Source organism: Crinia signifera, chromosome 11 (genome assembly GCF_055691185.1).
Source record: "Crinia signifera chromosome 11, ASM5569118v1, whole genome shotgun sequence".
NCBI classification, from domain to species: domain Eukaryota; kingdom Metazoa; phylum Chordata; class Amphibia; order Anura; family Myobatrachidae; genus Crinia; species Crinia signifera.
Genome location: NC_139227.1, coordinates 29,355,398 through 29,373,899, shown reverse-complemented (window position 1 = coordinate 29,373,899; position 18,502 = coordinate 29,355,398). Strand labels below are relative to the sequence as shown.

Sequence of the window (18,502 nt, the reverse complement as noted above, 5' to 3'; positions counted from 1 at the left end):
ATCACGGCAATGTTATAGATGATCAAACAGTCCCATAACACCAGCCTGGCCTTCACCGGCTTCTGCAGAAGGGCTGTGCCAAAGAGGAGGAGGTAGAAGCAGGACATCAGGTAACCCAGGCCGAAAACACTGATTCGAGTAGCACCTGTGATGAACACAACCGCCAGAACCAACCAGAAGAGGTATCGGAAAACCACCACCTTCAGCATGTCCAGGTAGGAACTGTAATGGGAGAGAAGAGCAGCATTAAAGTCCTCTGGGGCCTGGGAATAGGACAATCTGACAAACTTATACTGGATATTGGCACTCCTCAACCAGATCGGATTTCCCCAAAACTGAATGAATGACATCATTGAAGTACGTAGGGCACAGACTTCGTATTATCACCACAATTCAAATTTGTTTGGTTCTCATCAAATGACTTATGAGATCCTGTCCATAGAAGCCTCACACTACTAGGGATGGACATTGAAAGCCCACCATCAAATGATGGCTGGGCATCCTACATCGAATCTTTTGATAGAAAGATAGAAAAAAATATTCATATGATTTGCCCATGTGCAAAAAAGTCCTTTTTTGTGCATGCTGAAACGTCTTCAGCGTGGCTGCAAGGGGCGGGACCATCGGAAGACCATTGAATGTTTAGCATTTGATGGCAGCAACTCGCATAAAGAAACATTGATGGTTGTAAAACATTACGATGCGATGTCCATCCCTACCCACTACCACAGAGCACAGACAGATAAGCTCCAGATCACAAGATCAAACATCAATGCTACTTTATAGCATAAAGACAACTATCCTGTGCCTCGTGTTCAAATAAAGCTGATGATGACTCTCCCAATCCTGGCATGCACAGGATATTCTATATAATTCACTGGACACTGTACCTACACAATGCTTCCTTACAGCTGTAACAAGTGCAAGGTGAATACACCCTACATCAGTATCCAGGACACTTTTGCTGATATGGACCTAAATGATTATTAATTGAAACAAAAGGGATATCCATCTATCTATCTATTTATACCAGGCCATACGGGATTACAGATCAATTCTTTGCAAAAAGTCTTCTCACCTGAACAAATTTTTTCTAAAGAATGAAAACAGCATCTACAAATGTTTCTAAAGTCTCTCTGCACCCCTTCCTGCATCAGGTCTAAAGCAATGTCTGGGGTGTTCTTTTTTGGGAGATTGAAAAAGTCACAAAACGGTCTCCTAAGCATTCCATTCCCCCCCCCCTCTTCTGCTGAAGCCACACCCACTTTTTTGCAACATTCTTTAAATTTGTTTTTTTGTTATGTTGCGTGTTCTATGCACTATTATAACACATTTGTACTCTAGCTCTTGTGTGTGCCTGACAGCACCAAGATATGTCTCTTCAGCCGCTACGGGAGATGCGTCTGAATTGCCGGAGAGGGGTCAGGGCAACAAGGGAGGGGTCAGGGCAGCAAGGGAGGGGTCAGGGCAGCAAGAGAGGGGTCAGGGCAGCAAGAGAGGTCAGGGCAGCAAGAGAGGTCAGGGCAGCAAGAGAGGTCAGGGCAGCAAGAGAGGTCAGGGCAGCAAGAGAGGTCAGGGCAGCAAGAGAGGTCAGGGCAGCAAGAGAGAGGTCAGGGCAGCAAGAGAGAGGTCAGGGCAGCAAGAGAGGTCAGGGCAGCAAGAGAGAGGTCAGGGCAGCAAGAGAGGTCAGGGCAGCAAGAAAGGGGTCAGGGCAGCAAGAAAGGAGTCAGGGCAGCAAGAGAGAGAGGTCAGGGCAGCAAGAGAGGTCAGGGCAGCAAGAGAGGTCAGGGCAGCAAGAAAGGAGTCAGGGCAGCAAGAGAGGTCAGGGCAGCAAGAGAGGGGTCAGGACAGCAAGAGAGGGGTCAGGGCAGCAAGAGAGAGAGGTCAGGGCAGCAAGAGAGGTCAGGGCAGCAAGAGAGGTCAGGGCAGCAAGAGAGGTCAGGGCAGCGAGAGGGGTCAGGGCAGCAAGAGAGGTCAGGGCAGCAAGAGAGGGGTCAGGGCAGCAAGAGAGAGAGGTCAGGGCAGCAAGAGAGAGAGGTCAGGGCAGCAAGAGAGGTCAGGGCAGCAAGAGAGGTCAGGGCAGCAAGAGAGGGGTCAGGGCAGCAAGAGAGGGGTCAGGGCAGCAAGAGAGGGGTCAGGGCAGCAAGAGAGGGGTCAGGGCAGCAAGAGAGAGAGGGGTCAGGGCAGCAAGAGAGAGAGAGGACAGGGCAGCAAGAGAGGGGTCAGGGCAGCAAGAGAGGTCAGGGCAGCAAGAGAGAGGTCAGGGCAGCAACAGAAAACTCACCGGCAGTTGATGAAGTTCGGGACCAGGATGGGCCTGCTACCAGGGAATTCTATCTGCTCCGTGTTTTCCCCTGCCACTGTATACCATTCCTCCTTTTTCTCATTGACGAACACCTTCCATTGCTGGGACACGCATAGCAGTAATAAAAAGTCATCTGTGGGTAGAAGAATGATTGACAGATTACTACGCCGCCTGCAAGGACAGTGAAAGTGGCAGATAAGTGGGAAGGACGTGGGGAACTGAAGAAGTGCGGAAGAATAAGAAGTCCTCACAGATAAGCACATTATGGAATTCGCTCAATATGTAATACTATTACATTTTACAATCATGAGAAAACTGTCTGGTCTCCTTATTTTTTTTTACCCTTTTGTATGGGAATTAAAAAAAAAAAAATGGAGCGATAGTGGTAATATTCGCTCAATAAAAATCAGCATTGTTTTCCATGCACTGCCTCAGCGCCATCTAACTATGAAAATGCCATTACTGATCCAAATTCTGCAAACTATTTTACTTTAGAAACTTTCACAAACAGATACGAAGCACTGACAGCCTAGGTGTGTATTTAAATAATAATAATCTGAAATCAAAGCAAACAGAGGTATGGTTCTATTTTTATATGATCCCGGTCACTTACAGATTAGGTTGGTAGCTTTAGGGGGTGTGAAGAAGTCAGGGAGATACATCCACTTGATCAAAGCAGAGTTCACGGGGAAAAACCTGTACCACCGCCAGGGATAATCTGTCGGAGAGGAGTGGGGAACACGATAAATCCTCAGCGCATTGACTTCCAATGTGCAATTGCAGCATAAGACAGGCAGACAAGACCTACCTATGCAGAGTACAGGTGGCATGCCCAGGCACAGCAGGTACTGCCACAGCAGGAAAAAGACCAGAAACACACAGTACTTGGGCCACAGTTTGGCGATCTTCCCCCTCTGCCGTCGAGTCAGGATGACAATCAGCCAACAGCCATGGAAGATCACCATGAAGTTCATTCGCTGGCCAATCACATTCACAGTCAGCAGGAAACAGATCTGAGGTCAGCAAGGGAGAGAGGTGTGATTGGACAATGCAATTTCATGAAAAGCATCACAAGATTCCTATCTGTACTCCTATGATGCACCAAAAGGTGATTATGGTAAAGAGGAGACATGTCAAAATAAAACTTTGGTCAATAGATTCTCATTGACTACAAGCTGCCAAAGTTATTAAGTTTGAGGAGGACAATATACCAACTACAAGTAACTACACCGCCCCCAAGATATGCCCTTTCAGCCGCCAAAGGAATTCTATGCCTGTGCAGCGCAAACATTAAAAGCATAATGGGTCTTCAAAACGGACTAGGGTTCCCAACTGCAACAGTCACTTAGGCATATATTCAATGCCGTTAGCGAGCGGTGACTGCGAGCAGGACTTTTTGCTCGCAGTCACCGCTCACCCTGTCAGTATTCAACTGACCCCCCTCATACGCAAATTCCCCCTCGCTCCGTTTTTTGAGCGAGGGAGAATTGGCGTATGTGCCTCCAAAAGCTGCGAGAATCGAGGCTAATTACAGCGAGTTTGCTGCACTAGCCGCGGCTCTCGCAGTTTAGGGGAATCCTCGCCGTTCTGTGACTGCGAGGATTCCCCCGGAACGTTGCATAGTGCGAGCGGCCGGCGCGGGGGTTAAACTGCGAGGATCACTGGTTTTCTGCGATCCTTGCAGTTTAACCCCCTCGCACCGGCATTGAATACATGCCAATGTGTTTGAATATATCAGAGAGCACAGAAGGCCATTCTGCATAGGTCAGAGCAGTAAGAAAAAGCTCTGGGCAGTAAAAGAGGGATCAGGGTAATAAGCGTGGGACCCGGGCAGGAAGAGAGGGGTCAGGGCAGGAAGAGCCAGATGTATCAAGCTTCAAAAAGTGATAAAATGGAGCGTTATAAACAACCAGCTAATCAGCTCCTACCTGTCATTTTTCAAACCCAGCCTGTAACATAACAGGTAGGAGCTGATTGGTTGGTTGTTTATTACTCTCCATTTTATCACTTTTTGAAGCTTGATACATCTGGCACTAAGAAAGAGGTCAGGACATTAAAAGAAAGTCAGGGCAGTAAGAGAAAACAGGCCCAAGCCAACAACTATAAAGCATTACACACATTTTAAAAAAGAATAGACAAGAACATGACATTTTGCATTGAAGCCCTGATCTTAATGTGGAGCAGATAAGGGGCTTCAAAAGTGATAAAATGGAGAGTGATGAACAACCAACCAATCAGCGTCTGTCTGACATTTTTCAAACACAGTCTGTGACACGGCAGGTAGGAGCTGATTGGCTGGTTGTTTATCACTCTCCATTTTGTCACTTTTGAAGCATAGTACATCTGGCCCACAGACAGAAGAATAAATAGTATGATATTCATTGAACTCTACAGCAGCATGTAAATGTTATGAGTTGTTACTGAAGCAGTCACCACCCTCATAGTATTGGCACCAAAGTTCTGTACTTTCTGTGAGGTTCCTTAACCTTACATGAATATCTTGCACCCAGCACTCACCTCCAGGCCAAACTTATAGAAGAAATAATTGATGAAATATTTGATGCAGTGCAGCAGACCAAGATCGAGATGCTGTCGCCAGATATCTGGGAACACGGTCTGATTTCGGGGAACCTCCAGCTGGTAACGCTTGCGGTAAAATGTTTGGTGCCGGTAAACTATGGCCTCAAACACCAGCAAAACAAGGACCTGCAAGTGATTCTGAAGAAACAGAGCAGAGACAATGACAGTTAATCTCCGGATGCACAGCACATCTTCAGAATTCAATCCAGATTTGGGAAATTCATATAAATGAATGAATTCAAAAATTTTTTTTTTTTTTTTGTGTGCAAACCGTACACATATAATTTAAAAGAAGCAATCACTTTTACGTGCTGGGACACGCCTGACTCCATAATAAAATACAGTAAATTTAGTCTGTGCTTGTTCTGACAGAGCCAATGCATCACAGTAACCTTCATGCGTGTTGATGCCTGCGTACCTGAATGTAGCCCAAGTTGGGATAACCTTTGCGGAACCCAAACCAATTAGCAGGATCGACCGGTGCCCGGTATAAGGTTGAGTTCAGGATCTCTTCTTCCAAGAGATTGGTGCCATTAGAAAGAGGCTGAGAATACAGAGAAACAGTTAGGGACCTGGACAGAAGTAGGATAAGTTTTAGGAGCATCTTCAAAACGAGGGGTGATGTTCGGAGCACAGTTGGTGGCGTCCCGGCGGGTGGCATTAGATGGCTCCCTAAGCAGCGATTTTTTGCTGCATAGTGAGTCAACCAGAATCACCCCTATAGTCTTCATGACTATTAAAAAATGTTCACATTGATTCTGCGTTTGCAGAAAATAGAATGTAGGATGAACCTGGACACCTTCGTACAAGTTCGATTGTCTTCTAATCCTTTAATGGAACACACAGAAATTGTTATATTGTCCTACTACCATCAACTCACCTGCGAGCAGTTCACAGAGTAGGTCTGCGGAATGACTATGGTCAGCTGGTACAGCATCTTAATGACGATGATAATGGAGGTCCAGATGGTACAGAGACAGGAAGCCATGTGGTGGAAGCGGGAAAATGGGACAGCGAACGCCCACAGAATCACAAAGAGGAAATTCATCAAAGACACCTGAGGAGGAGGAGAGAACAGGAACATGAGGGAGAAGGCTGGGTTGCCCAGAGACATGAAATCCCTATACAATAGGTCGGTGGAGGACACTAACAATTCATGTTTTCCAACCCACTCGCTGGTCTTTCCTAGTGTGTCAGTTAGTAAAGACAGCACTTTTGTGCCAATTAGGAAATCTGGAAAACATAAGTAGTTTGGGGCCCTTGAGGACTGCTTCCCTTATGGCTGTACATCCTATATAATAAAGTCTAACATTGCTCCGCACCTCTGTTGGGGGAATTCAAGGGGGGGACACTACAGGGTGCCCAACGGAGCAATTCGAGTGTTGCGCTGTTCGTGTGAGCACAGCCGCCAGCCATGAAATTACTGTTACGTTCTTATGTCATTTGACGGGCGCACAAACACACACTTCAGATTGTCGCAAGTAATAGTTACTGCGGTTCCACTGACCTCCTGAATTGCCACCCAAACATTGTACAGAGCCACTAGTTTCATCACATGCAGCTCCAGGATTCGCCACAGGAAAACCTGCAATCGGTGCAGGAGCTCAGAGAACTTGTAGAAAAGGACGGTGAGACGTTGCGCAACCAGGTCCCACTTGCTGAGAGTAACTGGGAACCAAGAAGATGATCATTTAGAAAACAACTTGCTACCAAGAATAGAGGATACTAGCTCTGCTCACTGAGGACTAGCAATTAAAAACTGTACTGTGTGTGAGGTCCTGTAACTGTACGGTACAGAATGTAAATGGACTGAGCAGGATGGGACTAGATTGAGGGCAACTCTACCGTGCGATGTGAGATTAAATGGACTGCACGTGTACTATGTGATGTAGAACCATGCTTGTTGGGACTAAATGGAGAGCAAATGTACCATGCACACTAACTGAGACATGATGAATTCTAACTGTATCAGATGGAGGGCCACTGTATAGTGACCAATGGGACCAAATGGAGGGCCACTGTATAGTGTGCAATGGGACTAGGTGGAGGACCACTGTATAGTGTGCAATGGGACCAGATGGAGGGCCACTGTATAGTGTGCAATGGGACTAGGTGGAGGACCACTGTATGGTGTGCAATGGGACCAGGTGGAGGGCCACTGTAAAGTGTGCAATGGGACCAGGTGGAGGGCCACTGTATAGTATGCAATGGGACCAGGTGGAGGGCCACTGTATAGTTTGCAATGGGACCAGGTGGAGGGCCACTGTATAGTGTGCAATGGTACCAGATTGATGGTAACTGTACAGTGTAAGTGTATTGTGTAGTGTAGTAGTACCGTGCACTGTGTGAATAGCTGTACTGTAAGTGTATTGTGTGGTGTACTGTGCTTGATGACCTAGATGTAAGGCAACTGTAGCATGCTCATTGGGATTAAATGGACGTCTACTGTACTTTTATACAATTGTATATTCCTGACCTCCATCCTCAGCACACTCTTCCTCGTCTTCTCTGTCACAGCCAGTACCAGAAGTGACTGCTGCCGCTGCCTCCTCCTCCTCCTTTATCTCACTACTATCAAACAGAATAACACAACTGGATTACTGGTACGAACATAAAAGACACTGCATTCATACCCCGCTACTATGCCCTAGTACAGAAATATAAATGTCAGCTTCGTGGACTGATCTTGTTTTTTTAGCACTTTGTATTCACTGGAGCCGAGTACATTAAAGTTCACTTTTGGCTGAAGAGGCGTAGCTTGTTGGTGTCACTGGGTATTGGCACATAGATGACATTTAGTGAAAGTGTGTCGGCGGAACTGTGGACAATGCAGAGTGGAGAGTATGCAGAGATGCAAGTGTTTTCAGATCTCCTGCGCCAAGGAGAGGGTACTAATAATGACAGCTATGAAACCAAGCATATACATACAGGTAGTGCGGTCACATAGCGTACATCGCTGCACATAGCGTACATCGCTGGACAGGGGCAATGTTTATCTGTGCGCACAATATGGGTGTTAGTGCGGCTGACTTACTTCCAACCACACAGCAGTCCCATTGGCTGAATTATCAGATATGGTTACAGACACGCCCACATTTTCTGGAATGCTTCCTGTCGCCAACCCCCAAAGGCCAACAGCAAGTCAATCCTACTGCTGCATGCAGGGCACTGCGACTAGCAATGCATCCCTAGATCTACATATACACAGAATTAATGCACATGTCTGAAATTGGGGCCTAGACCATTTAATGTGGCAAATAGCTGCTCCTATGTGTGCAAACAAATAGCTGCTCCTATTAAACGGAGTTATCCGCAATCAAACGGTTTACGCTAAAAGTTCTTGTACAGAAAAGTTTGATATTGTAGGAGCCTAAAGTGTTTCCAAATAGATAAAGAGTAACACAGGAAAGCCAAGAATAACATTATCCCAGCAGTCTAAGGAGGTGACTGGGCACGTAGTGTTCCTTTTATACCAAAGCTTATCTGATAGCGATTCTGGAATCTCACAATAGTTAAGATAAAGTAAAAACCTTTAGACAACGTGTACCAGTTAGTATGAACTCACACTACAGACAGATGTGATAGCATGCGCGAGTAATCCTACCCTGCCCAGTGATTGCCACTACTCACCTGCTCTTGTATGGTGTACAGCCCAGAGATGCCCGTGCCAGGTCTGTGATGTGCATGAAGGGTCGGTGGAAGTAATGTAGCTGAAGGATACACGCCAGGAGGAAGAAGCCTGGTATCAGGATACTGGTGAACAGCTCAGACACGCTGAACTGCTCAAGCCCTATAGCACCCAACCTAGAAGAGACGGAGAAGAATGAACAGAAGACTATAGTTAGAAGAGGAGAATGGTTGTCCTACGACTAAGCCTGGCTATGAAAACAAGTCCAGTAGTCAACTCTCTATCATCTTGGAGGACACCTACTGCTCATCGGTGAAGGAAGTCAGGTTCCTCCAATACATGGGGAATTCTTCAAACTGGAAAGTGTAGATGGCGATGAGGACCAGCATCGTGTAAGCCACCACCAGCCACCAGAAGAAGTTCAGAAGTTTCCTCCAGAGGGTATAATACACCTAAAAAAAAACAAGGAAAATTCCAATCTCTTCCACGTGTTCACAAGGTAGTCACCATGGAAAAGAACATTTCATAGATGAAGACCCACACGTCGAGTGAGTCAGCCACTTTTATACCCTCCTTGACCGCTGTCTATAAACTCACCTGGAAGATGATCAGGCAGAGAAGAAAGAGCAACATATAGACAATTTTGTACATGACGAGGCGACCAGCAAAGCTGACGACTATGAACATGCCTCCGCAGACATAGATCCAGTACTTGGCATAGAAACTCATCACATGATCCCCAAAACGCTTCAGCAGATTCTTCTCTACGGGCTGACCTGTGATGACAGAGATAAATAGTCTACGGCGTTAGCCAAGATATCGATTACGATGGATGCTGCCACAGAGAGGTCTGCACTTTACTCACCAGACTCTGGCACGGTCACCTCCACCAGAGCGGCTGTCACCTTCTTTCGTTTAAGCAGCTGCTCGGTGACAAACTGATGGAGCAGGAGCCAGAACGTCAAGGTGTACAGAAGCTGAGAATGGGAGAAGAATGGAAGACAGTTCAATCTCCTATAGCATTGGATACTACAGCTAGGATGTGCACAATACAGAGCAGGGCTGGCCAAACCGGACCTCGGGATCTACCTACGGTCCATGTTTTCCAAATCACCTAGCTGGTGCACAGCTGTAGTCATTAGACATTACTAACTGTCACATTTCCCGGGTCACCTAGCTGGTGCACAGCTGTAGTCATTACTAACTGTCACATTGTTAAACATGCATTCATTACTACTATAGTTCTACAGGTTGCCTGTAAAACATGAACTGTTGGTAGATCTTGAGGACAGGTTTTCCTTTTTTATTATCCTTTACTACATTGAATGGCTCATAATACAAATAGAGAACATGTAACGGCATAAAACGGGTGAATGTAGGTAGCCCTGCCCAAACGTTTACAATCTAATCCACTGCCAGATGGATCAGTAGCAACAACTGTACTAATAATGATAATTTTATTTATATAGCGCTCTTTCTCCAATAGGACTCAAGGTGCTTAACAGATAGAATGAACGTAACACAGTACAGGAACAATAAAGTACAGAAAAGCTTTATATAAACTTCAGAGACCATGGAGATACTTAAAGGAATTATGGAAATGCTTTGTTTTTGAAGGATTTTAGAGTAGGGCTTCTCGAACTGTGCGGGAAAGAGAGTTTTCCAGAGTCGGAGCCGCATGGCTAAAAGCTGGACCCCCAGATGAATTACCTGGGATTCTAGGTACTTCTAAAAGTCCTTCATCTACAGATCGCAGTAATCGGGTGGGACAGTATGGAATCAGAAGCCGCTTTAGGTACCTTGGGCCTTGGTCATGTAGGGTTTTGAAACTTAGTTAGTTAATCTTGAAGATGATTCGCTATCTTATAGGCAGCCAGTGGAGTGAGCAGAGAATGGGAGTTATGTAGCTAGAACGGGGCTGGCTGGGTAACAGCCTGGCAGCTGTGTTTTGTACCAGCCATAGTTGGTGCATTCCAATTATTACATGCACATATGGAGATCAATGTGTCTTCCTGGGCAGAATCAATCTTAAAATGGAAACAATTGGGTTTATTTATCAAACGGTGCTAAAAACTAGCCAATCAACTTTTAACGGCCATGTGCTTGAAAAATGACAGTTAGGATCCAATACATTGAAGACACCATTTATCATACGCGAGTAATCCTTCACAACCAGTTTCAACACTTGTTGATAAATGAGCCCCTATCTTTTTCATTACATATTAAAGCAAAAATAAAGGTACATATACCGCTAAAACTGGCATAATACATCCCCACATTTAATATTATAATAGAGGACTTTGTGCAGCCAGTGTAATGTTAAGAGAACAGCGCTACGGTGCTGAAGTTTCACAGGAAAGAAGAAGAAGCTGGTTACCATCGCCCCCAGGTTGAGGCAGGGGTAAGGGGCTCGGGCCAGGCCCAGCTGCGACAGCCTCATGAAGCCCAGCTGAGTGGGCAGCTCTTTCTCTAGGTCCATACTCCAGACATATTGCAAACTGCAGAGCGTCACAGCGTAGAGGAGGATGAAAGGAGAGCAGAGCATGGCGAACTGGCGTCTGTTCCGCACCATCCAGATCAGACAGGCCCAGAGCAGCAGAACGAAGGTCAGCCAGCTGTGATATGTGATGCTCCAGACCTGCGGAGATACAATAACAATACAAATATGACTTGCTGTGGTCACCAATAGATCACCAAAAGTAAAATGCAGAGATAATCCTTCCATCTGGGCTTTGACTTAGTTGCAGGCACCTACAGATAATTCTAGACAGATTTACAGGTAGTACATGCAGATCAGTGGGTGGCTGTGTAAATTCATTTGTGTTTGTAACTTCATCATAAGCTGATCACTAACATGTTCCGGTGAGAAGGATAAAGTTACTGTTCGCACATGTTGAAATGAACAAACCAATAAAACGCCAGCAGACAGAGGGCCAGATTCTCTAAGCTTCAAAAGTGATAGAATGGAGAGTGATAAGCAGCCAGCCAATCAGCTCCTACCTGCCAAGTCACAGACTGTGTTTGAAAAATGTCAGGAAGGAGCTGATTGGCTGGCTGTTTATCACTCTCCATTTTATCACTTTTGAAGCTTAGAGTATCTGGCCCAGAGATTGCCCACAACCAGTACGGTAATTCCCCCACCCAACCGGCTAGCAGGCTCCCCTCCTGTAAGCCGTGGAGAGAGATAAAGTGCAAAAAAGAAGCAGCCCCTAACTGCCATGTTACCAGCTGTGTTTTTGAAATGTCAGTTATTAGGGGCGGGGGCTATCTTTGTTCACTTTATCTCTCTCTCTCTCTCTCCAAAGACCAGATTCTGATTTGCAAGCACAGCATAAGAGCAACTGGGCAAAACCCATGCTGCATTGCAGGTGGGGCAGATGTAACACGTGCAGAGATTTATGGGTAAATTTACTAAAGTTTCTACAGGATCTGAACGGTTGCTATGGGCAACATCCACGCTTTTAATTTTTGGAAGCATTACTAAATATACCCCTGAGATTTGGGTGGGGTGTATTCACAACAAAATCAAAATTGGAGTGTAAAACTAAAGCGGTCTAACATTTGTGGGCTGCATGCAAAAACAGCCAGTATTTACCCTGCACAGGTTTGTTTTAGACACAAGGGCCTGATTCAGACCTGCGTATACTCGCAGCCTAGCAAACAGGTAAGTGCGAGTACATATACTCCTTTAACTACCGCCCAGCTATGATCCCTCTCTCCATTACTCACTCGCAGTCTTCAGATCAGACATAAAAGCGAATGTTACCATCATAAACCAATACTTCCAAAACACAACACGATCTAGAATTCTATTAAGAGTTGTGGATCACTAGTGATGATCTACATAGGTCGAATTTAATGGCAAATGAAATGGCGCGGAACAGCGTCTAAGCACTTTGACATCTCCCAACACTTGGGGGAGCAGCCGCACCGCAGACCGTTGCTATGGACATCTCTCATTCACGGCAGAAGTTCTGACAGTACTGTGCTTGTGTAAAGTACAGTCATCTCCATCTGCACCACGTACATTCCTCCAGGCTGTCAAGCGCAGAGTGACATCATAACAAAAGCATCCATTCATTGGTCAGCCCTACAGACACGGACGGATTTTCCATAGCAGAAAGTTAAAAAAAAAAAAAAAACAGCCCTGTGTTTCTCCAAGGCAACTGTACATGTGAAGTTCGGTGTGTTGCTGCCCCTACTCCTCTGGGGATCGCTGCCAAAATATTAAATAAGCAAGCTGGTCCCATCACATCTGCCAGCTGCTGTACGATGGATGGGAGGGGTGAGGTCGGGAAACACAAATGAGTGATGTGCCGCTAAATTGCCCCCGGTTACTACTGCGAACATGTATTTAGAACACTATTAAAGTTAATCTACTTTTTTTTTTACAATCTTCTACCACCATGTTCGTAAATACAGCTAAGTGGACAATTATATAACAAATGTAAACAGAGCTGAGAATCCGCAGAGCACTACTAGAACCTTATGATAACATTAGACGATTTATATAGGTCCTTGAGGGCCAACTGTTCTATTTTATTTGGATCTAATGAGCCCCATAAAGTTATTAATACATTAAATAATGTGAGAGTGATGTGATTCTGACACCCCACCGACAGTTCTTATGGGTATATCAAACCTGGTTTTGCATTAAATACAGGGAGAGGCAAAGAAAAACGTCCCGGATTTCAAAGTTTAACATAGAAGGCATGGTAAATGCGATTTCAAATGTTAGTACATAATCTAGAAGTGCACAGTATAGAGATTATTTTCAGTTGGTTTTTAATAGGATATTGTCCGGATGGTGGCCTTCATTTGCGGTACACATCGATTTCTAAAATGTTGCATCACTCAGAGGTCATTTTCAGTGTTATCGCTGACCTTTGGGTCCTTAATAGTCAACACGAGCGAGAAGAACCGCGTTTGCAGGAGCATTTAAAAGAAATCCCACAACATTTGGTCCTCCCAGTTCATTAAGTTCCTGAACAACAATCATTTTGTGCGGATGGAACTTAAGATCAGCGTGTTTTAATTCTTTCTTCTGACAGTTCGATCAGACAACCCCAAAGCAGCAGAATGTTTTCAGGCCGAACATTTGAGAGTTTGCATAATGTCCTGCCGCACAGAGTAGACCTTTACCCGCCTTTGAATGCTCCATGGTCTTCCAGGATGTTTTTGTGTAAATGCCGAACCTGTGTTTGTGACGTTTGAAAACCATAGAAATATCGTTTTTCCATCTGAACCAGCAGCATTTCCACCATGCGGAAGTGGATTCGAAGAGCTCTCAAAAAGTAATGAAGTGGAGCGTGATAAACAACCAGCCAATCAGCTCCTACCTGTCATTTTTCAAATCCAGCCTGTAACATGGCAGGTAGGAGCTGATTGGCTGGCTGTTTATTATCGATACGGTCATTAGGTCTACAGCAACTAGGTTGACAAGCATTGGGTCGACACCACTAGGTCGACAGGCAACAGGGTTGACAGGGGTCAAGGTCGACAGGTCATTAGGTTGACACAAGCATTAGGTCGACATGGGCAAGATCAACTGTCAAAAGGTCGACATGGGGTTTTTCACTGTTTTTTTGAGCTGACATGTGCTGACAGGCGGTATTTCATGAGCTACCACCATCCACTAGGGCAGGGCTGGGCAACAGCGGCCCTCCAGCTGTTGATGAACTACACATCCCAGGATACTTTGCATTAGTTTTGCTATGTGGCCATGCTGAAACTGATGCAAGGCATGCTGGGATGTGTAGTTCATCAACATCTGGAGGGCCGCTATTGCCCAGCCCTGCACTAGGGCATGGTGGGAGAATAAAATAGTGTGCCGAGCGTAGCAAGACAACGTGCCCGAAGCATTGCGAGCGCAGCGAGTGATGCGGTGCACTTCAAACTGTGTCCATGTCGACAGGGTTGACATTCGGGTAAAAAAAACAGTGAAAAACCCCATGTTGACCTTTTGCTGTCGACCTTGCCCATGTCGACCTCTACCCATGTCAACCTTGCTGCCTGTCGACCTAGTGGTGTCAACCCAATTGCTGTAGACCAAATGATCCACACCTGTTTATCACTCTCCATTTGATAAATTTTTGAAGCTTGATACCTCTGTGTTAATCACAGATTTGTGGTTTCGGATAAATGATTAAATAACGAACACACAATGTAGATCTGAACCCACTACCACTTGCACCACTCCACTAGCGCTAGACCAATGGCTAAGTGAAATAAGGAGTTTTTAATTTTTTTTGCCACACTCTGTATTATTGTCCTTTTAAAGTCCAAGGCCCGAGCCAATGACAGACGGCAGCAATTATTGTAAATACAGTATATTTTAAGACAAAGGTGAACCCCCTTCTCTCGCTTTCTGGTACTTTTGGCAACAAAATCTTAGGCATTATATAAACTAGTTGTTGGTGTGCGATAATGATCATGTAACACCAACTTGATATGATCACAAAATGCTAAAAGCTGGCAGACATCCTACAGTTTGACAAGGTCAGACAACTGAGCCTGCTCCACCAGTACACAAACTTGCTGACTCTCATTAATTCACTTGCTATTTATACATTAACACAACGCCGCTAAATTAACAAAGACTATTAAAAAGATAAAATACATAAACAAACTACATGGCTGTAACAAGCACTAAATATAATTAGTTATCCAACAGAGCAAGAAAAATAAAGCAAGGATTTATCGGCCTGAATAATTGCGGGATTCTGATGGAATTCAAACTGTTCCACTTAAATCTAGCCCACCAGTGATTATGTCCTTGCTCCTCACCTCTATAGGTGGAATTCAAGTGTTTTGCACACTGGCATCCACTAGATGGAGCCCCACGGAGCAAGGCAAGTGTTGCTCAGTGTGGGCACAGTCAGTTGCCGGTGACAACTGTTATGTTGTTGGGCTGGTAACTAGTTGTGAAATATTGGTGTTGAGTTAAATGCATATAATGTCAACATGTCCATTTAGAAGCAACAAGCAGACACCTAGTGAAATAAATATTTAACAGTACACAACGTTAAGTCTCCATCAATAAATTAAAGACATATAATACACAAAGGTTATTGAAGAGTCTGTAACGTCTCCAGGAGAGAATACATCTGTATACACTGTGCCAAGTGACTACGGAGCGTGAGTATTCATGCCGGAACACTTGTGTACTACTAGATTTTATAATACAATTTATATAACAACCCATGCAATAATATATCCACATATAATAGAAGACAACTTGAAGTTCTATGTCCATGTCTTTTTAATATTTTTTTAATTTACACTTACAAAAAAAAAAAAGGAAACCTGCACAAAGTAGTTTTTGGTCCTGATTCAGTCCTGCTCGCTGATCTTGCGAGTTTTTGGAGCCCAGTGAGCAGGTAAAGGACGCCCTGCCGAACATACTCCCCCAGCGAATGCGTACGCAGCCATGCACACAGGGGGGAAACTCTTTCACCATCCAAAGATTTTCCCCGGCTCGCAGCGATGATTAAGTCAGGACTCACTCAGCACCGCGGGGACCGCGGGGAGAAAGAGGCCGCTAATGATGCCAGTGGCTCTCCCAACGGCCAGGGATTGCCTGTGGCAGGCCCCCAAACGCCTGAAAGGTGTCAATTACCCTGCGAGCAGCGAGTCATTCGATAATCGCCCGGGCTGCAAATTCATCTGAATCAGGCCTGTATCAGCAGTTTAGCATATGCAATCCATAGCAGTGCAGATGGGATGCGGTCGGCAGGTCGACAATAAAAAGGTTGCAAGTCAATAGGTCAACCAATATTGGTCGACAGGCCATAGGTTGACACATGAAAACGGTCTACATACATTATGTCAACACATGCAATAGGTCATGTGAAAGGTTGACATGAAAAAGGTTGACCTAAGGCATGTTGACCTTTTCTGCATGTCGACCATAGCGGTTGACCGATTTACTGTTGACTTTCTTATGGTCAATCCTATCCCGTGCAGGTGCATACCACCTCCTGCCTACATAACACCCTGCCTGCTTGCCACCCTACCCCCCTGTCTGCAATATGACAGGATCCCAGAAAAACAGGTTCACTGGCAAGGCTCCGTAAAACATCTCCCCCAAAATGATGATGGAGATATGTATCAATATGTGGACAAGTTGCTGAAAGCTATCAATCATCTTCTGTCATTTATCTAGAACAATATCTGAAAAGACAATTCAGAACTTGATAAACCTCCCCATTAAGCCCTGCTATGCTGCATAAACGTTTAGAACATTTTTGGAAGGATGTACACAATGGCCTTGTGTATGGGATCAACTTGTTCTAATAGATTTTTGATCCTTTAAACACAGATCTTTGATTCTGGATTCGAGGGTTACTTGCTTATAACGAGCACCTTCAAAGCATTTCCTACAAACAGTTTGTTCCCCTCTCTGGGTTTGAAAACCTCAGGGGAAAACTCAGTGCTGAGAATAAGAGACAAGCGGACAATGAGTTCCCATAGCAACGCACGTTTTCCAGGTGTCACGGGCCAGCACGGATCCTGCCAAACGCATCAGAGGAGGTGAATGATTATTCCCTACATAACATTACGCTGGAATTTCCATTACAAAATCATGTGCAGAACTCCTTCGCACCTTGGCACCATTGGGCTAATGCCTGAGAAATTTGGCATCTATTAAGCCCAGAAAAGCCTTAATCTAAACGCACCAGAGAGGCTGAAGTCATAAAGTCCTTCACAGTATATTTGCAAAGGAAACATTAGTGCTGTATATGGCTTTTGTTAGGTCGGTAAAGCATGCAACTAAATGTGCCTGCAGCAGATCATTTTAGCATAATGTCCCTCCAAATTCTGCAAACCGTGTAGGGTATTTGCTATTATTGCTAATTACTTTAGTTATTTAAAAGCAAAAATGAAGCAACCAATCAGATTGGCCCAGACAGACCGAATACAACAGCAAATTGTGAAATAGTTCTGTGTATGGTAGAATGTGTCTGGCCTAAAATGCTGAGGAATCAGATGCTGCTGCAGGCTTTTGTAGCATCAGAGTTCCTAGGCCTGCACATGGTGTACGGTCGTTGGGTCGACACACATTAGGTGGACCACTAAAGGTCGACACAGGAAATAGGGGGGCATGCTTAAGGTCGACATGGATGGAAGGTCAACGCAAGTATTTGGTTGACAGTCAAAAGGTCGACATGGGGTCTTCACTTCTGCCAACAGGCCAACATCTGTCGACAGGCGGTATTTCATGCCCTACCATCCCTCCACTAGGGCATGGAGGGAGACTAGAACAGTGTGTCCCTGAAGCATGCTAGGGGACGCTCCAATATGGTGTCTATGTCGACCATGTCGACATTCAGAAGAAAAGGGAAAAACCCTTATCGACCTAGCCACTGTTGAGCTAATGCTTGACCGAATGCAAATCGACCTAATATTGGCCAACCCAATGACCCATACCCCTGCACACAAGCAGTTATGACACCCCATTAACTTTAATAGACCAATTTTGATCATTGTATGGAGAAGACTCTATAATTATAGGGGCTTATTTACTAAGATGGGAGTTCTATTGAAGAGAGGATGTTGCTATTGGCAACCAATAAGATTCTACTTCTTATTGATTTTGCACCTTCATCTAGAAGATAATCGGTAGAATGTGATTGGCTGCTTATAGCAATATCCCATCTGAAATATAACTCAAATCTTAGTAAATTTACCCCATAGAATTTTGATGGCTGATACAAACTACTTGGCCCGTCTAGTCTGCCATAGACACGTGTGCGCCGACACGCGAGGGTTCATTATTGTTGGGAGTCAATTAACCTACTAGTATATTTTTATGGGGTCTGGAGTACCCAGAGTAAACCCTCGCAAGCATGGAGAGAATATACAAACACCACACAGATAGGACCATGGTGGGAAATGAACCCATGACCTCAGTGCTGTGAGGCAGTAATGTTAACCATTACACCTAGTCTGACAGAGATTCACTATAGCAGTGGTTCCCAAAACCATAG

General features: G+C 45.0%; 1 protein-coding gene across 1 annotated transcript in view; it reads right to left on the bottom strand.

The window, feature by feature from the left end:
• PIEZO1 (piezo type mechanosensitive ion channel component 1 (Er blood group)) overlaps positions 1-18,502 on the bottom strand; it is a 130,163-nt gene that overhangs the window by 32,272 nt on the left and 79,389 nt on the right. The window contains exons 13-26 of the mRNA XM_083164977.1: positions 10,891-11,151; positions 9,379-9,490; positions 9,111-9,289; positions 8,817-8,965; positions 8,516-8,689; positions 7,362-7,456; positions 6,393-6,553; positions 5,766-5,942; positions 5,304-5,429; positions 4,823-5,023; positions 3,114-3,318; positions 2,919-3,023; positions 2,285-2,438; positions 1-222 (exon numbers count right to left, since the gene is read on the bottom strand). The exon at positions 1-222 is cut by the window's left edge and continues 22 nt beyond it. Of these exons, the coding sequence (XP_083021103.1) occupies positions 1-222; positions 2,285-2,438; positions 2,919-3,023; positions 3,114-3,318; positions 4,823-5,023; positions 5,304-5,429; positions 5,766-5,942; positions 6,393-6,553; positions 7,362-7,456; positions 8,516-8,689; positions 8,817-8,965; positions 9,111-9,289; positions 9,379-9,490; positions 10,891-11,151 (2,321 nt within the window). The remainder of the gene's footprint in view (positions 223-2,284; positions 2,439-2,918; positions 3,024-3,113; positions 3,319-4,822; positions 5,024-5,303; positions 5,430-5,765; positions 5,943-6,392; positions 6,554-7,361; positions 7,457-8,515; positions 8,690-8,816; positions 8,966-9,110; positions 9,290-9,378; positions 9,491-10,890; positions 11,152-18,502) is intronic.